This window comes from Bos grunniens, chromosome 26 (assembly GCF_055505025.1).
Source record: "Bos grunniens cultivar Pamir isolate PY7600 chromosome 26, Bosgru_T2T1.0, whole genome shotgun sequence".
Lineage (NCBI taxonomy): Eukaryota > Metazoa > Chordata > Mammalia > Artiodactyla > Bovidae > Bos > Bos grunniens.
In genome coordinates, this window is record NC_141190.1 from 23,180,729 (window position 1) to 23,207,848 (window position 27,120).

The 27,120-nt window shown below is 58.7% G+C and overlaps 2 protein-coding genes across 18 annotated transcripts; one reads left to right on the forward strand and one right to left on the reverse strand.

The window, feature by feature from the left end:
* The first annotated feature begins 1,368 nt into the window (after positions 1-1,368).
* NFKB2 (nuclear factor kappa B subunit 2) lies at positions 1,369-9,054 on the forward strand. 15 transcript variants are annotated; one of them, XM_086377433.1, is made up of 24 exons: positions 1,369-1,465; positions 2,386-2,496; positions 2,715-2,807; positions 3,090-3,171; positions 3,306-3,346; positions 3,606-3,704; positions 3,784-3,935; positions 4,201-4,307; positions 4,396-4,554; positions 4,814-4,918; positions 5,002-5,105; positions 5,184-5,322; positions 5,558-5,686; positions 5,814-6,023; positions 6,103-6,244; positions 6,597-6,711; positions 6,802-7,015; positions 7,169-7,338; positions 7,454-7,556; positions 7,693-7,844; positions 7,975-8,044; positions 8,275-8,447; positions 8,561-8,672; positions 8,771-9,054. In XM_086377433.1, the coding sequence occupies exons 3-24, from the start codon at positions 2,787-2,789 to the stop codon at positions 8,893-8,895; spliced, it is 2,724 nt and encodes a 907-aa protein (XP_086233559.1). In that variant the 5' UTR covers positions 1,369-1,465; positions 2,386-2,496; positions 2,715-2,786; the 3' UTR covers positions 8,896-9,054. The 15 variants fall into 15 exon arrangements, with proteins under 15 accessions (XP_086233559.1, XP_086233565.1, XP_086233568.1 ...); XM_086377439.1 differs by having other exon boundaries at positions 5,020-5,105; XM_086377442.1 differs by having other exon boundaries at positions 5,020-5,105; positions 8,774-9,054.
* Positions 9,055-9,143: 89 nt separating this feature from the next.
* PSD (pleckstrin and Sec7 domain containing) lies at positions 9,144-26,986 on the reverse strand. Of its 3 annotated transcripts, none has more exons than XM_086377429.1 (17): positions 24,665-24,803; positions 22,420-23,156; positions 22,047-22,149; positions 21,202-21,562; positions 20,021-20,461; positions 18,636-18,830; positions 18,389-18,469; positions 18,071-18,183; positions 17,376-17,434; positions 17,162-17,251; positions 13,207-13,250; positions 11,583-11,773; positions 11,411-11,481; positions 11,152-11,309; positions 10,838-10,982; positions 10,422-10,565; positions 9,144-9,953 (listed from the first exon to the last, which is right to left on the reverse strand). In XM_086377429.1, the coding sequence occupies exons 2-17, from the start codon at positions 23,071-23,073 to the stop codon at positions 9,723-9,725; spliced, it is 3,081 nt and encodes a 1,026-aa protein (XP_086233555.1). In that variant the 5' UTR covers positions 23,074-23,156; positions 24,665-24,803; the 3' UTR covers positions 9,144-9,722. The 3 variants fall into 3 exon arrangements, with proteins under 3 accessions (XP_086233555.1, XP_086233554.1, XP_086233556.1); XM_086377428.1 differs by having other exon boundaries at positions 11,571-11,773; XM_086377430.1 differs by lacking the exon at positions 24,665-24,803 and adding an exon at positions 26,688-26,986 and having other exon boundaries at positions 9,146-9,953.
* Between the last annotated feature and the right edge of the window lie 134 nt (positions 26,987-27,120).

The window sequence follows — 27,120 nt, forward strand, 5'->3', positions numbered from 1 at the left end:
CGGGCACGACTGAGCAACTTCACTTTCACTTTTCACTTGCATGCATTGGAGAAGGAAATGGCAACCCACTCCAGTGTTCTTGCCTGGAGAATCCCAGGGACAGGGGAGCCTGATGGGCTGCTGTCTATGGGGTTGCACAGAGTCGGAACACGACTGAAGCGACTTAGCAGCAGTAGCAGCAGCATGCAGAGCTACTGCAGGCCTGTAATTCTGTTATTAAGGTCAGGGGCAAGCTGCAGGCAAGGTTTGAAACAACAGCCTGTGTTCTACCATGGTGAGCCTAAGGGAGGACATCTCCCAAAATGGAGATTACTCATGGCACCTCCTGAAAAGAAATTCTACCAACCAGAAATGTCCAGCCCCAGAGGTCAGTACTTTGTGAATCTGTGCTGACCTTGCTGCTGCTAGAAGTGTCTAAGCAGGGACTTCCCTGTGGTCCAGTGGCTAAGACTTCGCACTCCAAATGCAGGGGGCCCAGATTCCATCCCTGGTCAGGGAACTAGACACAATGAAGACAGAAGATCTCAACAAAGATCTCAACTAAGACCCAGTGCAGCCAAATTATATATCTATATCTTTAAAGTAAGCGGACATTGGAAACTATATAAAAAGGTAATTTCTTACATCAAAGGCATTTGAACTAATAATTTTGGATGACTTTTCAACTCTAATATTCCAAACTTCCGTGATCGATGAGCAAGACCTGAGTTTCCCAGATAAATACCTCCTTTCCCTTATCCTCGGAAGACTTCCTGAGCTCAGGTCTGAAAGTCTGGCCAGCTGTTAAATGTTCTGTCATTTACAGAACAAGCTTCAGGTCCAGACACTTTCTTCCCGGTAAGACTGAGAGTATTACGGAGTCTCCATGAGGCTCCAGAGGGGCCACCAGATGGCACTCTAGAACCTACTGCAAGATCAACTTCCTTCCTCTTCCTCTAAGTCTTCCCGGCAGCCGGGCCCGCTCCGGGCGGGACCAGAGGGCTGAGGCATATCAGCTTCCCCCTGGGGTTCCCCGACTTCAGAGGTGGCCGAGCATTAGGCGGAGCATAGAACCGAGTAGCAGCAGGGGCTTCCAGCCGGCTTGGACAGGCCTGGGTGTGAGGAGACCGGAGCCAGGTCCCTCGGCTGGGGAATGGCGCTCGGTCAGCGGATCCCGCAGCGGGTTGGCAGAGCTAGTGCCTGTCTGAGGGTCATTCTCACTCTGGCTTCCAGAGCTACACAGATGTTTCTCCTCCAAGGGGCGCCCCAGAGTCACTCCCGATTGGTTGTGTAAGTCCAGGAGTTAAACTTTCAGCCAATGAAAAAGGGCATGGCGAGTGACGCACGGAAACGTCACGGGAATTCCCCCCTCCCGGGGGCGGTAAAGGGGCTTTCCCGGCTGCAGTCCTGGTGGTGGGAGAGGTGTCGCGACCCGTCCGAGGTGGGTCCGGCCGGGAGAGAATCCTGAACCGGAGCCGCCGCCGCGGTGAGTGGCCGGGTTCAGACCCCTGGGTGGTGGGACACCGGCAAGGGTGGGAGGAGGGTCCTTAGCTGACCGAGCCCTAGAGCTGAAGAGCGGCATCTGCGCATTCAGAGAGCGCGTATACGAACATGACACGCGGATACACATCGATATCCTTGTACAAAGACACGGGGCGTACGTCCATCTACACGTATGCCCGCAGATGCACAGGATCGTCCATGCACTCAGACTCGCACACACATGCATACGCAAAGCACACTCACCCGTGCACAAGTGCCTGGACACACACCCTCCACGCAGAAACTCAACGACAGGTTCACCTGTGCCCTCAGATACATGCTGACATGTGTCCACACTAATAAGTTTAAGGACTCTCACCTGTACACGCATGTTCACGTCATGCACACAATGCGCAAGCACATGGGCTGAAACATAGACACCTGTGATGTACCTATGTTACATACGGCCATGGGACAGGGGCGGGGGAGGTGCACCCAAAGCAGGTGCGGTGTGGGAATCAACGACTGTTGAGATTTTCGGGAAGAGAGAATGGAGGTGCCCATCCCAACACCCCCTCTGGCCCCTTGGCCTCAGAGACTGCTTCTCGGGACAGAACCCCGGGGCCCTCTACTCGGAAGAGCCCCCACCTACAGGCCTTCGGGGAGGAGGCCTTCCTACAGCAGGAATGTCCCCCCAAAACCCCCCGGGGTGAATCAGCCGTGGCCTCCCTGAGGGTAGAAAATCCCAAGGTTGCTCCAGGACGGGGGAGGGGAAGGGGGAGAGGAGGGGCCGGGCCCCGGACTAGGAGCTTCCTCCGGCCTTGAAAGACCCCCAGTCCCCGGCGCCGGCCCTGGAGAGAGGAGGGGGGGCCCCCCCCAACCCCGCGGGGCCTTCCCTGGGTCTGATTGCCCCTCTGCTTGCAGAGACGCTGCCGGCGCCCTCTGGCCAGCGAGAGGACCTCGCGCCCCTCCCGCCAGGGGGCGTGGCCAGTGGCGTCATTTCCAGGCCCGCCCCCCTGGCCCCGCCTCCCCCTGGTATTTTCGGGACTTTCCTAAGCTGTTCTAACTTTCCTGCCCCTTCCCCGGCCTGGCCCAGCCCAGCTCCGGATCTCGCCCTCCACCGGATCCTGCCCGCCACACCCGGACGGGTAGCTGGAGGAGATCGGACCCTCCCCTAAATTTGGGCCCCCCTCTCCCCCCAACTCCCGTCCTGATCTGTCTCTCCCTACACCCGCCACTCCTCCCCACCTAAGGCGGGCGCCTGAAACTCTGGGAAACAGAACCCGGCCGAAGCCACCGGACAGAGCCGGGCCTAGCCCAGAGTCATGGACAGTTGCTACGACCCAGTGAGTCACGCCGCCTGGCTCCAAAGCCTGCCGGCCACCCCCCTGTGCCTGTCTGCTTGTTTGCCTGCCTGTCCTAGTCCCTTCTACTCCCTTACACCTCTAATGTCCTCAGATTATTTCACCCTGCCTGTCAGTCACTCTCTGCAAACTGCTTTCAGTAGGAGCTTTTTTATGGGCCTGCCTAGGAGAGGGGGTGATTGCTAATGCTTTAGAGAGCTGAGAGGTGGGGGGTTCTGGGGGTGGCTCAGAATCAGCTGCCATCCCAGTCTGTCTCCATACCAGGGTCTGGATGGCATCATTGAATATGATGATTTCAAATTCAACCCGTCCATTGTGGAGCCCAAGGAGCCAGCCCCAGAGACAGGTTAATAAGTCCCCTGACCTGCCCTTGTCTTGGAGGGAGGGGGAGGAAGGAGGAGGGAGGAGCATGTGGTGTGTGCCCTCTGTCTTGGGAATGGGCTCAGAGGTCCTGGCTCAGCAAGGCTCCTCTGTCCCCAGCTGATGGTCCCTACCTGGTGATCGTGGAACAGCCTAAGCAGGTGAGCAAGTAGAAGGGATGGTGTGGGATGGCTTCAGCTTTGGGGGCAAGTGGGACAGTTGTAGCTGGCTGGCCACGGGGAGGCTAACTATCACAGAGCCACTTCAGGTTGGGATCGTTAGCAGCTGCTGATCACAGTGGCATGATGGTGATTCAGGATACACACGTCTAGTCATTATGGTCACTGCTGGCTGGGGATGTGGCTGGTGAGGGGGGATGTTTCTCCTGGTCACAATGTCACTCTGCCCTGGCACCTTCAGCGAGGCTTCCGATTTCGATATGGCTGTGAAGGCCCTTCCCATGGAGGACTGCCAGGAGCCTCTAGCGAGAAGGGCCGGAAGACTTATCCCACTGTCAAGGTGAGCCAGAGTGGTGCTGGAGGGTGGGCTAGTGGACAGTGTGTCCATGGGCATTACTGACAGCCCTCACCCCTCACAGATCTGTAACTACGAGGGACCTGCCAAGATTGAGGTGGACCTGGTAACACACAGTGACCCGCCTCGTGCCCATGCCCACAGTCTGGTGGGCAAACAGTGCTCGGAGCTGGGGGTCTGCGCAGTGTCTGTGGGGCCCAAGGACATGACTGCCCAGTAGGTGTCCGGTGCCCCCTACCCTGGTCCCCACTGGTGTGCCCCTTCATCGCTTGCCAGTCCTAGGTCCCAGCCCACCTTTGTGAGCTTAGCATCTGACCAAGGGGAAAGACTCTGGTTGGCCCCAGAACCCAAGGGCCCCAAGTAAAAACTAGAAAAGCTTCCTAGAGGAAGTAGAGCAGGGCCAAGCCTTGGCAGTGGGGAGGGTGCCTCAGGAGGAAAGAACTGCCTGCAAGGCCCCTGACTTCTCCCTGCCCCCACACAGATTTAACAACCTGGGTGTCCTCCATGTGACCAAAAAGAACATGATGGAGATTATGATACAAAAACTTCAGAGGCAGCGTCTTCGCTCCAGGCCCCAGGGCCTTACGGGTATGGGGGATATGGAGGGAGTCATGGGAGGTGGTCATGGAAGGAATAGAGGAGGAGTCCAGGGGTCACATGTATGCCCACTGTCCAGAGGCTGAGCGTCGAGAGCTGGAGCAGGAGGCCAAGGAACTGAAGAAGGTGATGGATCTGAGCATTGTGCGACTGCGCTTTTCTGCCTTCCTTCGAGCCAGTGATGGCTCCTTCTCTCTGCCCCTGAAGCCAGTTATCTCCCAGCCCATACATGACAGCAGTGAGTATCCTGACCACCTGGGGTGCTGGGTCTGGGTGCCACAGGTAGTGTGGAGGGCAGCCTCGAACTGTGGATTTGAACTTGGCCCCACCATGTATGAGCTGAGTGATCTTGAGGAAGTCACGTCCCCTCTCTGAGTAAATGAAGATACTGGCAGTTCCTGTGTCTCTTGGGGTTGTTAAAATACAAAGCACCTGGCTCCCTAGTTGGGGCCATGGCTATTGTATCATCTCAAGTAACTGATATGCCATCTCCATAGAGTCTCCTGGAGCCTCAAACCTGAAGATTTCTCGAATGGACAAGACAGCTGGCTCTGTGCGGGGTGGAGATGAGGTTTATCTGCTCTGTGACAAGGTGCAGAAAGGTGAGGCTGGAACCCAGGCTGGGAGCTAGCGATGGCTATCAAGCTTGGGGAACAACACAGCTTCAGGACAAATGGCCCTATAGATTCAATTTTCCCTGTAGATGACATTGAGGTTCGGTTCTACGAGGATGATGAGAATGGATGGCAGGCCTTTGGGGACTTCTCTCCCACAGATGTTCACAAACAGGTACCCTAGGGCCAGGGCTGGGGCTGGGCTCAAATTAAGTCAAGACCTTAATGACACCTATGTCCTCCTTCCCCCTAGTATGCCATTGTGTTCCGGACACCTCCCTATCACAAGATGAAGATTGAGCGTCCTGTAACCGTGTTCCTGCAACTGAAACGCAAGCGTGGGGGGGATGTCTCTGACTCCAAACAGTTCACCTATTATCCTCTGGTAGAAGGTGGAGCTGGGCTGAAGATCCCAGGGGGGCTGGAGACGGGGGCTTGACTGGAGGGTCCCAAGAACTAGATCAGGGGACCCATGAGTGAAATCAGGAGTAGGGAATGTCCCAGAAAGAGGTGGCCCTAGGAGCCAGCCTGAGGGTTTTTGGGGGAAAGGCCATTACCAGAGTGAGACAGGGCTCTTGAGGCTGGTGCGAGTTGGGGTTTTAACATCTCATTTCCCTCTACCCCTAGACAAGGAGGAGGTGCAGCGGAAGCGGAGGAAAGCCTTGCCCACCTTCTCCCAGCCCTTTGGGGGTGGCTCCCACATGGGTGGAGGCTCTGGGGGCTCGGCTGGGGGTTATGGAGGAGCTGGAGGAGGAGGTGAGGTGGTGCTGGTGGCAGGAAGGGCAATGGAGGAGGATGGGATAAAGGGGAGAAAAGTTGTGGGGAAGAAATCTGGGAGAGTCCTCCTGGTGCCCTCTCCCCACAGTCCTGCCTGTATCCACAGGTGGCAGCCTCGGCTTTTTCCCCTCCTCCTTGGCCTACAGCCCCTACCAGTCGGGCGCGGCCCCAATGGGCTGCTACCCGGGAGGCGGGGGTGGGGCGCAGATGGCCGCCGAGACACCTAGCGTGGATGCTGGGGAGGAAGCAGCAGAGCCGAGCGCGCCCCCCGGGACGCCCCAGCGCGAACAGCAAACCCCGGAGCTGCTGCATCGAGGTATGACCTCGGGAATCCCAGCGGTCGGGACGCTGTGGGTGGGGACCTAGTCCACACCCACGCCCCCTGTCACCTCCAGCCCGGGAGTACAACGCACGCCTGTTCGGCCTGGCGCAGCGCAGCGCTCGAGCCTTGCTGGACTACGGCGTCACGGCGGACGCACGCTCGCTGCTGGCGGGACAGCGCCACCTGCTGACTGCACAGGATGAGAACGGAGACACGTAGGTGGGCGGGAGAGCGGGCGGGGACCAGGGCTCCGCGCGCCGGTGGAAGGTCGTGGGCTGTGGGGCAGGAAAGGAACCTATAGAGCCAGGATTCCGGAGTTAGGCAGACCCAGTTTCAAGTTCGGCCTCGCTACGCTCTAGCTCTGTTCAAGATACTTAAATCTCTGTAGACTTTAGTTTTGTCGATTGCTTAAGGGGCACAGTAATAGTACGCACTTACCGCAAAAGGTGCGCGGAAGGATTTACTTTCGTGGGCTGGAGAGATTATGGAGGTGGTGGTGTTTTGAGAGTAAAGCATAACGAGTTGCTGAGCTTCCTAAGCCAGAGTCTCACCCCCCTCAATCCCTAGGCCACTGCACTTGGCCATCATCCACGGGCAGACCACCGTCATTGAGCAGATAGCCCACGTCATCTACCACGCCCCACACCTCGGCGTGGTTAATATCACCAATCACTTGCACCAGGTGAGGGGCCTCTATTGGTGAGGGGGAGGGGTTGGAAGTCAGGTGGGTGAGGCAAGGAGCGGCCTGGCTCACCCTGCCTGCCTCCCCCAGACGCCCCTGCACCTGGCAGTGATCACGGGGCAGACGAAGGTGGTGAGCTTCCTGCTGCAGGTGGGCGCAGACCCAGCACTGCTGGATCGGCATGGAGACTCAGCAGTGCACCTGGCACTCCGGGCAGGTGCCAGCGCCCCCGACATGCTGTGCGCCCTGCTGCGGAGTGGGGTTCCTGCCATGCCCCAACTGCTGCATGTACCCGACTTCGAAGGTGAGTTCATCACCTCATCTGAACCAGCGGGCAAGAGTGGGCACCAGGGAGAGGATCTGGGGAGTGCCTACAGTGGACGTGAGGTGTGGAGGTCAGCTGGTCAAGGGCTCACATTAGGGGCACAGCTGCAGGCTGAATACCCTGTGTCACTAGGGCTATACCCAGTCCACCTGGCAGTCCGTGCCCGAAGCCCCGAGTGCCTCGATCTGCTGGTGGAGAGTGGGGCTGAAGTGGAGGCTGCAGAGCGGCAGGGGGGCCGGACAGCCCTGCATCTAGCCACAGAGATGGAGGAGCTGGGGTTGGTCACCCATCTCGTCACCAAGGTGGGACTGAGGACTGTGGAAGATGTGGAGCCAAGGGCTGGGGATGGTGAAGGTGTCGGGGGAGGCCCAGCGGATCAGTCAGTGCTGTGACCAACCACTCCCTCACACCCCACAGCTCCGGGCCAACGTGAATGCCCGCACCTTTGCGGGAAACACACCCCTACACTTGGCAGCTGGACTGGGATCCCCAACCCTCACCCGCCTCCTTCTGAAGGCTGGTCAGTCCCACCCTCAGGGGCTTATGAACAGGGCTGAGGGGGGAAAGGGGGTGCCTCCCAATCCCCCAATCCCCCACTTTGCAGTCCTTAATGTGGGCTCCAAGGGAGCCTCCCTGTGACTATCTCCCTGCCCCAGGTGCTGACGTCCACGCAGAGAACGAGGAGCCCCTGTGCCCACTGCCTTCGCCTCCCACCTCTGGTAGTGACTCAGATTCCGAGAGCCCTGAGAGGGACACCCGAGGCAGCTTCCGGGGCCACACACCTCTTGACCTCACTCGCAGCAGCAAGGTGAGGCCAGCCCCGGACTAGCAGTACCAGGGGATGGGGCATCTGGGCTTGTAGATGGGGTCCTGAGTAGCTGGTACTGGGGGTCAAGGACTGTGATGGGAGGTAGTCAAGGCTGAGGCTGTCTCCCCAGGTGAAGACCTTGCTGCTAAATGCTGCTCAGGACACCATGGCGCCGCCGCTGACCCCGCCCAGCCCTGCAGGTGAGGAGCTCTCCCCACCCACTGCCAGACCCCTGACCCCTGCTCACAGCGGTCTCTTGTCCTTCGGGACCACTGAAGGAGGTCTCCCTTTCTCCATCCCCGTTCTCCATCCATTGCCCCAGTGGCCCCGCCTGCACTATCAATCAGGTTGCCTTGAGATAAAGGTGACATTTGGGTGTCTTTGCCATCTCTGGGGGTAACTAACATGTTTATGTGTGTGTCCCCTTCAGGGCCAGAGATACCCCTTGAAGATACAGTCCTACAGAACCTGGAGCATCTGCTTGATGGGCCAGGAGCCCAGGGCAGCTGGGTGGAGCTGGCAGAACGGCTGGGGTTGCGCAGTCTGGTGGACACGTATCGAAGGACAGCCTCGCCCAGTGGCAGCCTCCTGCGCAGTTACCAGGTCGGTCAGGCCCCTGCCCATGCTCCATGCCCCAGTCTCAGATCTCTGGTGCTTCCTCCGGGATCCCACACCCTAACCACAACTCCTGGTTCATGCTTCCTCCTTCTCCTCAGCTGGCTGGTGGCGACTGGACGGGCCTGCTGAATGCTCTGTCTGACATGGGCCTGGAGGAGGGGGTGAGGCTGCTGAAGGGTCCAGAGACCCAGGAAAAGCTGCCCAGCACAGGTAAAGGGACCGTAACTGAGAGGTGGATCTGGGCTTGGAGGGTGGGAGGCCTAAGGCCTGACTCTTTCCTGCTCCCTTTCCTGTGTCCACTCCCCCAGCAGAGGTGAAGGAGGACAGTGCCTATGGGAGCCAGTCGGTGGAACAGGAAACAGAGAAGCTGGGCCCACCCCCTGAGCCACCAGGAGGGCTCTGCCACGGGCGCCCCCAGCCTCAGGTGCACTGAACCACTCCCCACCCACCAGCCCCTTCCAGGATCCCTCTGTACAGTGCCCCTGCCTGTTCCAGTTCTTATTTAACACCCCGTGCCCACCCTTCAGTTGGGGCAAATAAAAGATTCTCATGAGAAAGGGAGGGGGCCTGGCCTCCTCCCCAACTTACAGCAGCCCCTGATGTGTGTGATGCTTGTCCCCGGGAAGCAAATGCCTACCCTGGCCTCAGGCCAGGCACCAGAGAGAGGAGGAGGCCCAGCCAGCAAGTCGAGAGCAGTTTTAATGGAGGTGGAGGCGATACAAAGGGCAGGGCCCACTGAAGGAGGGAAGCAAGGCCGCACTGCCTGGCCTGTGCATGGGGCCTCAGCTTGGACATCCATCCTCCACCTCTGGCAAGGGAGAGGGTGAGCCCTCGGGGCAGAGGGAGGGAAACCAGCTCAACCCCAACTCCTGGCTTGTGTCTGAGCCAGGCCCCAGGATGGAGGGGGACTGCTGGTGTCAGGGGTGGGGGTGGTCTCAGCAGAAAGCAGAAACGTCAGGTCTCCCCCACAAAAAAAAAAAAAGGAGCATCAAGAGTCCAGGGGCCCTGGCCCCTCCCACCCCCATCCCCTGTACGAAAAAGTGCAAAACATTATCACAAAAAAGGGGTCTCAGAGGGGCCCTTAGCCTAAGGCTCCTGAGGCCCACGCCCTAGCCCTGCCCTGCCCCGGACACCGCGTCCGGCGCGGTCAGGCCCTGGACCAAGAGGCCCTCACAGGTGGCCCGAGGCCGGCCCGGGCTTAGGCAGGGCCGTGTCATGCAGGTGCCCGGTGGGCACCGCCCCCCCACTCCCACCCCCAGCTCACGGCTTCCACCGCCCACTGCCTGCCCCTGCCCGAGCCTCTGAGTCGGAACACTGAGCCCGGGGCTGGCTGGAGGTGTTGGCCGGCAGGGAGGGACTGGAGTGAGGAGGGGGGAGTCCATCCTCCGTGCCGCCGGCCTGGGCCACTGCTGCCTCCACCGCATCCAGCTCCTCACTGCCTGCCTTCAGCTTGACCCGAAGCAGCGCTGCGTACGTGCCGTAGCGGGATTTCTGAGGCAGAAGGGCAGCGGTGAGCCTGCTCATCCCCCTCTGCCCAGCCCACCCCATCTGGAGCAGGGAGGCAAAGAAGGCTAGGAGATGCCAGGTTCTCGCCAACCTCTGGGGCCCCCAAAGTCTCCAAGGACTGACTGTGACCACTCACACCCCTGGGTGTTCTGGTGCCGTTCTCTGGACTCTGTAGACTGCCAGCTGTAACACCTCATGTTCCTGGAGCCTTTACCAGAGTCAGCAAAATGGAGCCCTTGGCAGAAATCGGCTCCCTTCATCACCCTAGTGGGGACAGACTACTGTCCTCCCTGTCCCACTTGAGAGGAAACTGAGGCTCATGGCAAGAAAGCTGCCCACGCAGGGTCACCCAGATAGTCCCACTCTGAGCCATGCCCTTAACCACCTGTCTGAGCCTGTGCATGGGACACAGAGGCCCTGAGGGAGCAAGAGGTGCCTGGGCTGGGAGCTTACCTCAAACTCCAGATATGCCTCCTTCTGCCGCTGCTCTTCAGCCTCCTTGCCCCGGGCCTTCTTGGTCAGTTGCGTGGCCCGGTGCTCCCGCAACTCACTTGCCATGGCCTTCAGCTTGGCCTCGTGGGTCCGCACTTGCTCCTCCTAGGGGCCAGGGGAGCACGATCAGGGTTATTCTGGCAGAGACAGTGCCTTTGTGCAAGGTTTCTGAAAAGGTGCCCCTTCCTCTGGATGAACAAAGCACCCAGTGTCTGGGTTAACTGACTGGATTTCAGCCTCCACGGCCCCCCGCATCCTGGTGAGGTGGACAGCCACATCATAGGCAGCAGCCTCGAGTGTGGCCGGCCTAGGCTGGCCCCACTCCAGCGCCCCACTTGCCCCGAGGCACCAGGTGGACAGGAGGTGGGGGAGGGTACCTGGGAGAGGCGGGTGGCAGCGCTGGGTAGCAGAGGGCGGCTGAACTTCTTCTGGGAGCTGACGGCAGCTGGGAATGGGGGTGCGGAGAACATGGCAGCCACCACATTGATGCGAGTGATCCAGGACTGCATCTGCTCCAGGCTCCTGGGGAGACAGCACGGCCACCTGGGACTGGGCCAGGGATCCGTCCCGCGATGGCAGTGCTGGCTCAGGGTGTGGCCTGATAAGGAAGGAGGCAGTCCGGGGACAAGCAAGGGAAGCATGCTGGGGGTGGGGGGAAGGGGTCTGGGATGGGCCGGAGGAGGGCACTCACGGGGCCTGGAAGAGGAAGACCCGCCAGTCAGCAGTGCGCAGGTAGAAGACATGCGGCCTCTTGCTGTAGTCACTGGCCCGCGTGGCCAGTGCGTGGTGGATGCTGATGGCGTTCTTAAGCTCTGCCTCTGACAGCGCTTTCCCAGGCTGGTACTCCTCCTGTGGGGTGCCCGTCTTGTCCTGGCCACAGTCCTGTCCCAGCCCAGCCCCCCGAATCCTCTGAGCCACCCCAGCCCCACCCCTTTGGGCTGGCCTCGCACCTTCTGCAGATAGAGGATCATGCCCTTGAGGATCCCGTGGAAGTTCTTCCAGCCGCGCTTGCCCCGAGGTGCTGGCGGGTGGGCAGAGGTGGGGAGTGAGGAAGACGAGCAGGGGGGCCTGAGACAGGCCCACTCCCATCCCCCTCCCAGGCCTTCCCACCTGGCCACATACTCTTCCTGCAGTCAGGGTCCGCGTGCACCTTTCGCACCAGGGCGCCGTGCTTGTAGACTGCAGCCCCGGGCTCGGGAGTCAGGTCCAGGAAAGGGCTGGAGCCACTGCCACTGCCCCCACTGACCCTCTTGATGACCTTGGGGTTGGGGTCGGCCAGCTCAGACAGAGACCGTCTCAGCTCCTCCTCGTCTCTGCAGGTGTGATTACCTCAGAGGGGGCTGGTTGTGGAGCCACAACCCTGCCCCCACATCCAGTCCTGACCTCTGGCACCCAGGAAAGCTCTCCAGTGTCTGTGGAGAAGTGGGTGCGGGGGCTGCCCCTCTTCTCCACAGAAGGAGCCACAGAGGGTGTGGCTCTCCTCAGCCTGAGGCTCCTGGAGCCACATCTCCGGCCTCAGACTGGGTGGCCCAGGATGCTGCTGTACCTCGCCACTCAGATCAGGGCTCCTTGAGCCAGCATGTCTCTGCCCCCATACTAAAGCTCCCACGGGTAGGGCCATGTCTGTCCCTTCCTCTCTTCACATGGACCCAGTCCCATCCTCTCCATTTCTGCACACACACCCCTCACTCCCTTCTGTGCTAGGGCATAAACGTCTGACTCAGCTTCTCAACCACACCCAGCACCAGGCTTTACTCAGAGCTTGTTGGCTAAATGGTGGCAAGAGGAGCTTCCTAGTAGTTCCCTTGTACATCCTGGTCTGCAGGCTCTGTCAGATATCCTCTAAAGGATCTGATTCCATCTTGTTACTCCCTCCTCAGAAACCTGCAGTAGCTCCCTACTGCCCCCACATGGAGCCTACGCCACATCCCACCAGCACTGTCTCTCCCACTCTCCAGGCCAGTCAGGCCTGCCTCCTCTTGGTCTCCCCACCCCATACTCCTTTCAGCCACCATGCATGTGCCTCCCAAATATCAACTTCCCTCTTTCTCTCCCCAATTTTTCCTCTCCTTCAAGGCTTGCCCCAAGACCAGTCCTCACAGAAGCTTTCCCTGATCCCACCCTCGCCGTACCCCAGTCCTGAGCTTGGCCTCCTCTGAGGAGCAGAGGGAGCACCCAACTAAACTGGGCAGTGACTGGACTCTCAGCAGATACCAGCAAGTATGAGTGACCCACCGACTGTTTAGATGAGGGCTGTACTCTCAGACCTGGGGATTCAACACTAGACCTCCTCCCACAGACTAGACTTTTCCAAGACAACTCTTAAGTCTTTCTGTTTCACTGGGGCTGCCAAGAGTAGACAACTCTGGACTCCCTAGGACCCAAGAGGGGGCTCTCCCTCTATCGGTCAGAGAATTCTGACCAGAGACTTTCCCACTTAGATGGCCAAAAAGACCTCCCTGTTTTGTTTCAGTACCCCTCCTCCCAGGCCAGTTGATACTGGCCACCTACCCAACCCAGCTTGTCAAAACAACCAGCTACAGACAAGACACAGGCCCTACATCCAGGCAGGATCTCCAAAAAAGGAAGTGAGGCAGCCTCATAGCCTCTCATAGTCTCAGCCACCTCCCCTGTCTCACAGCCCCAGGGTTCACTCAGCCCACCTCAGTGCTCTCAACCCCTCCAGGCAGCCCCTTCCTGACATCTCATCCCCCCCACCCCCTCTCCAGACATCCCCAGGACTCACATGGCCCACTGCAACTTTTCATTCTTGATGGAGCTGTACAAGGCCTGGGGAGGAAGGAAGAAATCAGGGGGGTGGGGGTCGATCCAGGGGGAGGTGCACCAGTGCCAGAGCTCAGAGCCCGCCCTCCCAGTCAGGGGGAGGAGACAGGACTTCGGGTAAGGATGGGCATGGGTGTAGTGACCAACGACCCAGGCTGTAGAGCGAAGGACAGGACCCAGGCCCAGATCTCCCACTTGAGCTGCAGGCCAAGTGTCTATGGGAAGAACAAACTATTACCATGTGTTATTTTTTGGTGGGGCTGAGCCGTGAGGCATGCAGGATCTTAGTTCGTTGATAAAGGATCAAACCCACAGCCCCCATATCGTATTAGGAACTTGGAGTCTTAACCACTGGACCACCAGGCAAGCCCCAGTACCATGTGTTTAACACAGGGCAAGCAATTAACACAGACATCACAGCACATGGTTGATGTACAGTAACTGCTACTATCATCTTTGGGCTTCCCGGATGGCACTAGTGGTAAAGAACCCATCTGCCAATGCAGGAGATAAATGTGGGTTCGATCCATGGGTCAGGAAGCTCCCCTAGAGGAGGGCATGGCAACCCACTCCAGTATTGTTGCTGGAGAATCCCCTGGACAGAGGAGCCTGGCCATAGTCTACGGGCTCGAAGAGTTGGACACGACTGAAACGACTTAGCGTGCATCTTTACTGTTGATATTGTTAAGGGTCATCCTGTTCAGATTCTGGGTGGGGGGAACTCGGCTCCAGAGGGAACAGAAAGAGCAGCCTAAGAAGCTCTCCTTTCCCCAACCACATCTTTGGCCTATTTCCATGGAATAAACCCACACAGAGCATATGGAGAAACTGAGGCCCAGGAACAGGACTTTCCCTGTCACCTCCCTCCTTGGCTAATAGAGAACACGCTCTCATGGCTCCCAACCCCAGAGCAAGCTGAGCACTTCCCCCAACCCAGACAGCCCCACCAAGCCGAATGCCAGGGTGTGCCAACCCCCTGCCCATGCCCATACTTCATGTTACTGGAGAATGGACATCAGCCTAAAGGGCAATAGTTTTAACTTCCAAACCCTGTATACCACAAACTCCCTGTGAACTCCTGAACCAGTCCCTTCTCTCTGTGGAGTTGGCCTGGGGGACCTGCAGGGGCCTTAGGGTGGTGGGAAGACAGGATGAGTTCCAGGAGTGGCACAGGGGACCCCTCTTCTTGGGAGCGGCCAGCAGCATGGGCTCACACCAGTGCCTCCCACTGTGGGGGTGCCTCCACCAGCCTGTGAGTGGGTGTGTCCCCAGCATGTGCGGCTAAGTGTGTGGCGTGTGGTGGCGTGTGCTGCTGCCTGCCTGCAAGAAGCTGGGTGCAGTGGTGACGTCGGCACCTTCTCCAAGATGGGACACAGCCCCCCACACACCGCTCCCCACGCAACATGGTCTCTGACTCTTTCACTGTCCACCCGCTATGCCCAGCCCCAAATGCCAAGCATCTCACCTGTGCACACCCTGTCTAGGGTAGGTACACCCCACCACATCCACCCCACAGCACCACAACCTCCACCCCACAGCACAACCCAGACAGGTGCACACACAGCCCTCCCAGTACAAGCCCACCCCGCACTCAGCACAGCTCAGAGCCCAAGCCCTCACTCTTCAACTCTCTGGCCAGGACGCTGAAGTGGTCGCTGAGATCCGGCCTGAAATCCTGTATCCAGCCTCCCAGTTCATCCCCTACCCCCTCTCGGCACTTCCATTGGTCCACAACCACGTCTTCCTTCCAAAAGTCCTAAACTCCACGCGTGAGCCCCATATCGTGCTCTCACCTAGAAGGACCCTTTGGTCTGAGATCCCCAACTTGATCTCAGGGCCTCTGCCCTACCCTCTCCATCCATGCCCACCCCTGGCTACCCATGGGCTCTGTCCCTGTCGGGCTCCCCCGTCGGCCCCAGCGAGGCCCTCATCGGCTCGTGCCGCCTTCGACGCCTCCCTCAAGCCGCCCCCTCAGTGGCGCGCCGCCCTCAGCAACCCCCTCGGTCGCCCCCCAGCCTGGCGTGAGCTGCGGCCCCACAGCCCTCACCGCCTTTTTCTTCTTGCGGCTCTGCAGGCGGCTGACCACCAGGTCGGTGTAGAGCACGGGCTTGAGACTGCGCGAACGCTGCGGCCAGCCGTAGCACAGGGTCTCCGCGCCGCGGTGGGTGCGACCGTAGCGCACGGAGCACAGCGAGCGCGAGCGCAGCCGCCCGGCGCTGCTGTGGATGCTGTTGACACCGATCATGCTGGCCTGGCCGGCGCGCCGCGGCCCCCGGCCATGCCCCCGTCCGTCCTCGGCCCCGGACGGCCCGGACGGCCCGCGGACGGCTCCCCCGACAGCCGGCGCGAGCGGCCCGGCCCGGCCCGAGCCCGGCCCGGCTCGGCTCCCACCGACGCACACAGCGCGCGGCGGCGGCGCGGTCGGCTCTGCAGCTTGGCGAGAGCGGGAGGGGGGCGCCGACGGGGAGGGGAGGGCGAGGGCTGGGGGCGGGGACGGCGCAACATGGAGGCGTCCGACCGAGAGGAGGGCCCGCGGCGCGCCGTCACCGTCACCGGGGAGGCGCCTGGGAGAGCCAGTAGGGGGTTCTGGGCGGGGCCGGGGGGCTGCTCCAGGGGTGCTGGGAGGGTGGGGCTGTGAAGGAGGGACGCTCCTGTAGGGTCTGGAGCGCCCCCCGGGCTCGGCAGGGTTGGGTGGTGAGGAGAAAGGTCGGAACGCCTCCTGGTGGCCCTTTTTTATGGAGCCAGGAGGGGCCAAGAGGCTGGAATCACCCACCTCGCCGAGCCGCAGATACTTCAAATGCCCGTGTATATATCCCAGATCACGCTCAAACACCCCACCTTACTTACATACATCCCAAATAGCCAGATGCACCAGTTCACACTCACCTCAACTCACAGTAGAAATTCAGAGGTACACCTCAAATTTTACAGTCACATATACTCCCCTACTCATGGACAAGTCATAAACCAGATAGCCAATTCACAGATATACCCCAACACACACAAACACGCAACCTACACCCCCAACTCAGATACACTTTACATCATAAAACCTAAGGACAAACACACTCCAAGTCAGACAAACCCCTTTGGTTCACCGACATCCTAAATCACACGTATACAAGTATACAACTAAACTCAGTATATATCCCAACCATTAACCACCCCCAACTCACAAAGGACAGCCCCACTCAGATGCATCCCCAAACTCAGAAGCTCAACACACCCCAAGTTCACAGACATGCCTGTGCTGTCACACGTAGGTGGTGCCCGGGGACCCCCTTGACAACTCTAGGAGTGCAGGCCTCCTTGGATAAAGCACCACCGGATCTGGTAGAGGAGTGAAGCCACGGACCAGGACACCCACCTCCTCCTCCCGTTCTACCAGCTCCAGTGTAGCTAACCCTCAGGTTCTGGCGCCCGGGCGCAGGGCCTGCCCATTAAGGACCCAGAAGCTAAGTATGTAGTCCCAGTTTCGTGCTGACTTTGCGATCTTCTAAAGCCTTTGTCCCTCTCGCGCCCCTCTACCTCCGGGTCCCCCCGGTGCAGTGGTACCAGGGAGGCCTTTGTGGCCATACACCCTGGCGCGGGCGCCATACACCCCAACTCAGTGAACACTGTAGGAGGGGCACTAATGAAGGCAAAATACAGAGTCCAGGGCCCGCTGATCACGTGTTACCCAGACCAGCTCCGCCCTCCCCCACGGCCTGCGGGGATGACGAGAGCGCATGCTCCGGGAGAGCCAGTCCCTTGGGGGCTGGGGGAGGGGGCGGTCCCCCGGCTGAGTCACTAGAGCCCAGGCTTCCACAGCAGGAGTTGGGTGCTTGCAGGCCCCTCAGCTCACCCGCCTTGGAGGCCTGCTGTCAGGTCCCCTGCCCCTCCCCTCTGGCCACCTCTGCCCTGCCCCAACCCCCCACCTTAAGCAGCTCTCTGGGGAAGTCGCCGCCTTCGTTGAGGCCTTCCAGGTTACCGATGAAGTCTCCGCAGGTCATGCGTTTCCCGATGTTCTATTGGAGGGCACAGAGGCCTGTCAACTTGGTGGGGGGATGGGGGGGGCGGTCCTTTGCCTCCCAGGCCTTGAAGTCTCCGAACGGGGTTCTCCCATCTCCCTCCCCCCAACCCCCCACTCACGTGGCCGTGGAGATCCGTATTGAGTAGCATGAGGGCGCAGGTCAGCGTGTGCGCACCGTCTAGGGGAGAGTTAACATTTAGCCTCGGCTACCTCCCAAGGGGTCTTCCCACAGCTCCCTTCCTCTCTCTTCCAGTTCATGCCTTGCCCCTTCTCGGACCCTTTTTGGCCCACAGTCACACTTTCGGAAGTCCTGGACCCCATTGGCAAACTCCTATGGAGCAAAGACCTCTCTCCTCTAGCAAATCCCTCAGACAGGACTTCTCCCCCTTCTTAGGTCACCCTACCTAACTCCCTAAGGTTCTGGGGACAGCCCACTGCTCACACCCAACACCAAGGTTCCTCTGTGTCTATGCATTAAACACAAGCAGCTGGGCCCCACACAGTTATGCAGGCCAAACAGAATCCCTACTCAGGTCAAGCACTGTCTTGTACATATATGTGAACAACGGCATGCAAACACACCAGCCACGTGCCTCTTCACAGCACACACTAGCCTCTAGCACTGTACCTGCCCACATGCACAGTTCCTCACCCGTGCAGTCATGCCAGTATTGTCTGCATACATGCATGCTTCCATGCCTGCAAGCTCGTGCACTCATGTACTTCTGCACACACACTCATGCCGCTTTGCATAGATGCAGTACCCATTTGCCTTCATGACCAGACAGGAAAACCCTGACCCTGGCCTCCTCACCCTCTGAGGACAGGGCTCCAGGATTACACTGGAAGTATCTCTGGGAGAAGTGGGCCAGCACACGCTCCCGTTCCTGGGTCTCACCCATTAAGGCCAGCTCCTTGAGAAACACCCTGGGGAGAGGGGAAGAGGGGGCATGTCACATCTACTCAAGGTCCCCTTACCAGGCAACTCTGGCTCTTGGCCATGCCCAGTCAGCTTGGGAAGAGTGACTTCAGGGCAGTTTAGAGGAGGCACAGGGCTCAGGGGAGGCATAACTGAAGCCCTGCACACCAGGCCTAGAGAGTAGGGCCTGCTTTCAAAGGGCTGGACACCCACCTGAGAGCTTGGTCCAGAGTCATGCCCGTGAAGACAAAAAACTTCAGGTACTCGCCAGCCACAAGTTTGCTGAAGTCATTGCTGTGGGCAGGGCAGAGAGACAGGTGGAGTCTCAAGGGCAAGTGTCAAGGGGCCAGGTGGGGGTAACATAAAGACCTGGGGGTATCAGATATAGGGGATGTGGAGGTGCTGCCCACAGAATGCATTCCCTCTCCCCCCATCCTCAATCCCAGCCCAGTGTCTTTACTTCTTGCCCAGATGCCGGGCCACATCCGCCTTCCTGAAGCCATCTAGTCGGTACAGCCTCTTAGCGAGGCGCTGTGCAGCCTCCAGGTCTGCTTTCTGCCCATTGGACAAGGTGTCAGTGCTTCCCAGGGCCAGCCGCTCTGTGCTGTCCAGCTCTGAGTCCGAATCAGACACCAGTTGGTTCAGGGGTGGTTCACTGCCAGGGTAGAACACCAGCTCAGAGGTGAGACAAGCCCTCAGGGGCCATCCAGATGCTTCCTCTGCCTCCAGACCCAGTAGACAGAGAAGGAAAGATTGGGACATGGGAAAGGCATTTTTCTTTTCTCCAGAGGAGATTCTTTCCATCAGCCTAATCTATCATTACCACCTCTCTGTGGAAGTCCTGCCTTAAATCTAACGTGCATCCATCTTGCTGCTGTGGAAGTTCGGGCTGCTTTCCCCCAAACTCCCTAAGTTTGCTATTAGACATAGATTACCCTTCCCCACACTGGCCCTACTCAGGGCAGAGTCCTGTCTCTCTGAGAATAGGGCAGAGATAGGATAGATGGACTGCTAGGGAGGAACAGTGGAGGGTCAAACAAAGATGTGAGGCAGCAGGGACACTCTCCTGCTCCTACGTCTTTCCTCTTCCCGCCTTTTAGCAAGAGGAGTCTCCTCCATGGTCCTTCTCTTCCACCCACAAAGAAGTAGGCTCTGGGGTAGAGGGGATAGGGGGTCAGAGCACAACCCCTCAGCCCCTGTCTCCTCCTCCCTTCCCTTCCCACCCCAGCTGCTTTACTCACAAAGCCACCTGTCACCCCAGAGACAGAGGCCAGAAACTCCTGGTTGCTAGGCAACCCTGTCTCCCTGGCCACCCCCTCCTGTTGCCATGGCTTCAGTGACTGAGAGGGTAGCTGGCAGAGGGGAGAGCAGAAAGGTTAGACTGGTGAAAGGACTTCCTGGGGAAGGGTGAGAGACTCCAGATTGGAGCGGGTAGGCGACATGGGAGAGAGGAAATAGGAGAGGCTGGTGGCTGATTCTTTGGGAGGAACCTCCAGGCTGTGGGGTGGGGTAACAGCAAAAGAATTCTAAGCAGGTTAGAGGCTCTATGTAAGGAGGGAAGCAGCCTTCTAGAGAAAAAGGGCAGTGTTCTCTAGGGATCCTTCCATCCTGAACCATGGTTTTACAAGTCACTGGGTCTGAGACCCAGGCAGCAGGCTGTAAGGGGCTCCCACTCAGAGCCACTGGAAGTAGTCCTCCAAATGGGAAAACACATCTGTATCCCCTAACCACCCAGTCAGGAGTCAGGAATATAAACCACATTTTCACATTCAGGATCCATCCCTTGGAGCAACTGTTCCTGGGACCCTAGGGCCTGAGGTCTGAGGAACCAAAGGAATCACTCACCTGCCCAGGGGTGCTGCCCCCAGTCCGAAGCTGTCTTCTGAGTGGCAAGGACTAGGGGGATCCCTCCCTGGGGCCTGCTTGGCTCCAGCCTCTGCCTCCTCTTCCTCCCCTCTCTGTGTCCAAGGCCCATCAGCAGCAGAGCTGGTACCAGAATCCGGTTCAAGAGGAGCAAGTGGGGCAGGAGCAGGCGGATCAGGCCTTGGGGCAGGGGGTTGGGGAGGCAGCTCAAAGGTGAAAAAGGGGCTCTGGGTCGGGCCAGGTGAGGCCAGGGCCTCCAGCGAGGCGAGGCTGGTGTAGGAGGTGCCCTTGGCCCGGTGTGACTCCAAGATGGCTTCAAACACACAACTGAAAGAGTCAGGCCCATCAGCCGAGGGGCTGGTCCCAGGTAGAAAGGGCAGAGGTGACTTGAGAGGCCCGGAGTGAGGCATTCGGGTACCTGGCCTGCAGGGGCAGGGAGAATCTCTGATCAGGGGCCTAGAGGACAGCTCTCAGGTATCATTTCACTGAACTTTCACACCAACTCTGTGAAGGGGATTATCATCTCTTTTCACAGGCTCCCAGCCCCTCCCAAAAGTTACCTGGCTCAGGGCTCCCCACCACAGGTTCACCAGGCTATACAATGCCCCAGAACACCCCAGCCCTACCCATCCCCAGTGCCCAATCCCTTTCCTCTCTCACTCCCTGCTAATCTCCCTTTCTCCTCCTTCTCCCTGATCCTCTCCCCTCCTGCCATTCCATTTCTATTTCTGGCAACATCTTAGGAGAAGAAGATGAGGCTCCAAGCTGCAATGGGGTGTGAGACAGAGAGGAAAGCCCCAACACTCCACATTCTCCTGCCGGGATCCAGGATCTAAACTGATGCTCCCAAGCCCCCAGGCTTGATTCTGGCCTTTCACCCTGCCCCCCTGTCCTTCCTTAGAACCCCTTTCTTCCTCTATCCTGTGTTCCTACCCTCCTGGGTTCTTGCTGATGGTCCCCCACAACCCCAAACCCAGTACTCTGCCATGCCACAGGCTTAGGTCCAGAATTCCATGTTCCACCGCCCTGTCGGCACTCCAGCTTGGTCCTGACACTCCCAGCCCCACCCTTGTCTCTATCCCAGTCCCTTGGAGCCCAACCCTGGCTCAGGGTCAGTGGGAAAGAACAAGTCACTTTCCTCTCCCACTCCCCCACTCACTCACCGGGCCCCTTCTGAGGCCTCAAACACTTCGTCGTCCACATCCTCTTCCCCACCTGCCTCATCCTCGTCCTCATTGCCACTGCCCAGGCTGGGGTGAGGGCCAAGGCATGGGCCAGGACGTGGGGCAGGTGGGCGGGCAGTGCCAGGCAGGCCCTCAGAGCTGGGCTGACTCTCGATGGCCGAGTCAGCCTCTTCCCGCTCAGTCAGCACCTCATCGATGTCGGTCTCGCGGTAGCACCTCAGGGGCACTGTGTCCAGGTCCGTCTCGGAGTACTTGGCTGCTCGCCCCACAGCCACCCCAGAGCCCTGCCCTGAGCCCACCCCAGGTGGAGATGGGGGGGCCTGCTCTGGGGGCTTAGCACCTGCAGTGTGCATAGGCATCCGGGTCAGCAGGTTACTCAGGTCAGCTCCCTGTCCTGATTCTGTTCTCAGAAGGAGCTCTCCCCCACTGCCTCATATTGGTCCGAATTTCTTTCGCTGTCTAACCACCATTCCTTCTGCTATAGACTCAGCTTGTTCCTGGTAAGGCTCCTTTCAAATCAAGTTCTTGTCAAACAGTTTTGAGGGGCCTGAGGGAGACCAGCCTCTTTACTCCTCCAAGGAATGGCCCTTGATATCTTGCCATTCCCCTCCCTCCACTACCCAGCTGCCTCCAGGTGCCCAAACCAGCTGCCATCCCCAACTGCTATCATAACATGGATGGAAAGACTGAGGCTTAGAGAGGCATTAGCCGACTCAGAAGCCCAGGAAAGGACTGGGGGAGTTTAAAGGAAGGCTCCCTAGCATACCATGGCTCCTGTGGAAAAGGCCCTGTCCTGTTCCCCTGGCCTCAGTCCCAGGCCTTACCTGAGCTGGGGGGATCCAAAGAGCCATAGAAGAATTCCCATTTGGCTCGAGCGATTCTCTGGGCATGAGAGGAGACTTCTCGTGGTGAGGACCAGATGTCCCCCTAAGCCAAGGAGGGAGTCATAGACACAGGCACCCAGAGAGAAAACCAGAAATACAAAGACACAAGAACACAGGACAAAAGCACAGAAGGGAAAACATACAGGACAGAGGTACAGAGACATAAGGACAAACACAGAGAGCAAGAAGGAGGCAGATTTAGCACAGATTGAAGAATTCAGAGTGATAGGCCCAAGATCACCAAGGAGATAAGACAAGTCTTGGCCTTCGCTGGGTGTCTGGGGTTGCAAGGAGCCCAAGAGAGATCACATACCTGGTTCAGGAGTCCAGTGTCAGCAGGTCCTCGGAATAATGTGGCCAGGTGCTCAGAGGGTCCCCCCAGCCCATTGGGGAGAGAGGAGTAAAGACCATCTGCTCCAACCTGGGGTTGAGTTGGTGGCCCCTGTAAAAGGCCCTGGGTCCCAGGCCGAGCTGAGCCTCCTCCAGCTGGTAGCGGGTCTGATGTGGATGCTTCTAGCCTCAACTTTTGATGGGAGCCAGGCCCAAGGGCTGGGGTGGGCCTGGGAGGAGAGACCCCACCCAGGTCCCAGCTCCGACTCAAGCCTCCAGGAGCTGGCAGCCCATTCAGTGGCCTCACACTGGCCTTCTCCACAAAGCGGAATATGACCACAGAGCTCCGGGCCCCTGGTGGGGGCTGCCCAGTGGGTGAAGAGGGTGCCCAAGGTGAGGGAGCAATGCGGGGTGAAGGGGGGCCACGCAGAGGTGTACAGGGTGCTGTCACACGTCCAAGCTCCCGACTTCGGGGACCTGGACCTGCCACTCGCCGGAGTAAGGAGCCTGTGCTGCCATACATGCTGGCTGGGGGGCTCTGGGGCACTGGGCCTTCGGGGAGCCAGCGGCGTGGGCATCGTGGTGGGGAGATGGCACAGTCGCCTTCCGAGCAGAAGCGCATGGCACCCTGGGCCATGCTGGGGCCGGGGGTCAGGCTGGGGGGGCAGGGATGGCCAGGCCAGGTGGGGAGTGAGCGGGCAGCATGCTCTTCAGACAGGCCTGCAAGAGAGGAAGGGGAGCAGGGGGTGAACTTCTAGGGAGTCAGGAGGATGGGAGAGCAGAGACAGGGAGGGGAAAGCAGATGGGGCCACTGGGCACCAGGGGTCTAGCCCACCCCGGGAATATGGCAGCACTGATCCCACCCCTGGGGGTGGTAATCAGTCCTCCTGCTGGGCTATATCCATGGAGGCCTGAGAAGAAAAGAATTATGCCCCAGTGGGCCCCTGGCTGAGAAGGCAATGGCACCCCACTCCAGTACTCTTGCCTGGAAAATCCCACGGATGGAGGAGCCTGGTAGGCTGCAGTCCATGGGGTCGCTAAGAGTCAGACACGACTGAGCGACTTCACTTTCACTTTTCACTTTCATGCATTGGAGAAGGAAATGGCAACCCACTCTAGTGTTCTTGCCTGGAGAATCCCAGGGACGGGGGAGCCTGGTGGGCTGCCGTCTATGGGGTCGCACAGAGTCGGAACACGACTGAAGCGACTTAGCAGCAGCAGCAGCAGGGCCCCTGGCTCCTCTCCTTTCTGCCTGGGGGCCCTAAGCATCACCCTGGGAGAACCAAGGAAGCTATTTCAGAAGCTGAGTGAGCCCAGAGTCACTGTGGCATTTTGGAACTACTTCTGGTGGGGGAGGGGGAAGACTGCTACCCCACCCTCAGGATCAGAAGTATGAGCCAGCCATCATCATCATCATCCGGTCAGGGGCTTCCCACAGAGAGACTGTGGGAAGGGGAGGGGACTCAGGCCTCCTGGAAGGAGAGGGAGGAAGAATAGGGGTAGTATATAGGGATATGAGAGGCTCAGAGGCACAGGTGAAACTCTAATACATACGTGATGAATGGGAAAAGGATATTCTTGTTCTCCATACAGGTACACACACATGCACACACACACGTAAGGACAAATAATGTCAGTATACAGCTAACACGTTCATAGGCAACACCCTCCAGCACACACAGACACAGGCACACACACACATTGCTCAAAGACACACCCTCATACACTCAGTCATAACAAATATGTGTGTAATGGAAAGGCACATGCTTGTTTTACACACACACATGGCAATCAAACAGAAACACACAAAGAGATACCCAAATATACACACAAGGCCCTCATTCCCCAAGACACACAGAGACACAGGTATATCAGACACTCACAGAGACCTACTGGTCACAATCAGACACAAATACAGATGCCTACTCACACACATACTTAAACAGGGACATACACCCTCTCCCCTAACCCCTACCAGTCACTGGTCTCTGAGGGGAGGCGGTGGGGCTGAGCTACACCAGACCCCTCTCCCCATCTCTCTCTCCACCCCCAGGGACAGATCTTGTCCAGCCCAGGATCGACCATAAAGGGGTAAAGGGGCCCCTGACGGCAATGCAGGGTAGGGGCAAAGGTCCAGAGCAGCAGCCTTGCCAGGAAGGCTTCTGAAGCTCAATCGGGGCCCCATGTGCTCTCAGTGCTGCCCTGGACTCAGCCGCGTCAGTACTCACCGCTGCTTGCCTGGAGCTGGGGCCGAGAAGAGGCAGCGGAGAGGCTGGGCCCAGCTCAGCTGTGAAGGCAGCGCGGCTCCCGCTTGCTCCCGCTTGCTCCAGGCCCGCCCGCCTGTCAGTCCCTCCTTCTCCCCCCTACGCGCGGCTCAGAGCTAATCCCCCAACCCACCCACCACCCCCCCCCCGCCCTCTCCCCGGGCCCTGAGCCCCAGAGGCTGCCCCCACTTCTCGACACTAGGTCCCCGCTGGGCTCTCCCGCCAACCTGAGACCCGCCCCTGAAGAGGGAGAGGACGTATGGAACCTCTGGTCTGTTCTTCAGACCCTCACATGCCCCACCCCAATCGTGTCCACGTCCTTCTCGTCCACCACCCCCTGAGCCGCACGCGGGACCCAGCTGCACACGCGTGTCCCGCTCCAGACCCCACGCGTGTCCCTAGGAGGTTGCCACATGACCTGTTATATGCCACACGCGCTCCCGCCCCCACGAGCACGCGGCCGCGCCAGCACACGGTATGGGTGTAGACTGGACCTGCCCCCTACATCCAAGAGACCATCAATTTATGGAAGAAATATCCAGAGAACCCGGCCTCAACCCCTCCGGAGGTTCTGAGACTAGGACTCAGGAGACACAGCCCTGACCACTCGCCCAGGATGCAGCAGGAGGGATGTTAGTCAGACTTCAAAAAGAACTTCCTTGCTGCCTGAGTTAGGCATCTTGCCATCTGGGAGTAAGAGGTTAGACGGAATAACGCCTGGACTAGACGAAGTGGGAGACAGGCAACCCTTGTGCCCTTGGCCAAGGTAGAAGCGGGCCCGGCTATTTTAAGAAAGCGCCGCTAGAGTTACTATGGCAACTGCTCTCCTTGGGAACTCCAAGGCAGGCAAGTAGTGACCTAGGAAGGAAGAAGGGGTCTGTTCGAGCGGTCAAGGGGCGCGAGAACGTGCGAGGCGGGGGTGCGCGGGGCTCACCGCGGGGAGGGGCGGCGCGGGCTCGGCGTGGTGCTGAAGGGGACAGCGCCAGATTTGTCGCACTGCGCAGGCGCAGAAGCGCGAACAAAGCTGGAAGGGGGAGGAGGCGCGCGGCCCGAGGAGGTGCGCGCCCACTTGACTCTATCTTAGCAGAGATCTATCCTCCCAGCTACCGTTCCCCAAGCAGGCGGAGGAAAAGGGAGCAAGTCCCCCACCCAAACAGATCTTCTTTGGTCCTTCCCCGCTGCTATTTACTCTCTTCTCAGCAGCATGGGAGTGGGGGTGGGGGAGGTTGGAGGAGTGTGAAAGGAATTCGGGGAAAAACAGGATGCCTGAGTTCTCTATCCCGATTCGCTTGACCTCTGAAAAGGTGCTTCCTCTCCAGGGCCTCGGTTTCATCTTTAAAGTGGATTGACGGAACAGACCTGTCCACCTTGCAGAGGTGCCTGAAACCCTGGTAATGGATGGGAAGCAGTTTTCGTTATGAAGAGGCAGGTGAAACGGTTGCACGAAGGGAGAATGCAACCCTGCTAAGGCGGGTGTGAGGGTGGGGGAGCTCTAGGGACAGCAGTAGCCCTCTGCGTCTTTCACACCCTCCCTGACAATGGATGATGGGGAAAGCACTGCTCCAGATGTTCCCTGGAGCGGACTCTGAACTAGGATCTGGGGACGCGGTGAGAGGACGACCCACAGTCTGAACCGAGAGGTCTGAGGGGCCGCTGCCCTTGGGCGGGCCCAATCTTAGACCCCACAACTAAATCCCCAGACCAACGCCAGGCCAACCAAGAAGCAATATTCTTGGTGGGCCGACCTGAACATTTACTCTTCTCAGGATTCCAGACCTCCCGGGTAAAGGAAAGGGACCTAGCTGGAGATATAATCCTTCTCGCCTCCAACATTTCTCCCCAAAAGGCGTAAACCCGTTCCAAATCTTCTGGGAGTGGAAGGGGTTGAATAGCTCTGTACCTCACAATCAACCAGGGATGGGAGGTTTGGGCAAATTTGCTTCATTAAGGAACATAAATTCTAACTTTGCCCCTTCAATTCATTCACTAATTCTTGGATATCCACTCCGTGTCAAACAATGAGAGCCTGGACAGTTTCTCCCCATTTTTCAAACTCGCTAAACGCGACCAGAGGGCAGAGAAAGCAGGCCCAGAACCTTAGAATCTTGGCCCCGCCCCTTATACGTTTGACTTTGCCTGCTCCTCCCATCACTTCACTTAGACGCGGCCACTGGCCCAAAACGAAAAAAGTCAGTCTCTGCTGAACCATCGTATTCTTCAGCCTCCAGTCTCAAGCCCTATAGCGGAGAAAGCGAGGTCTCAGTTTACACCACCGGTCTGTTCCGCCTTCGGTTTCGGGATCCATCCGGAACGCTTTCAGATAGGAGCCTCAGTGAGCCGGCACTCGATTGAATCGGTCTGTCTCTGTAGCGCAAGAAGGCGGGTTTGCTGCGCCTGCTCCAAGGCCACAGCGAGAAGAC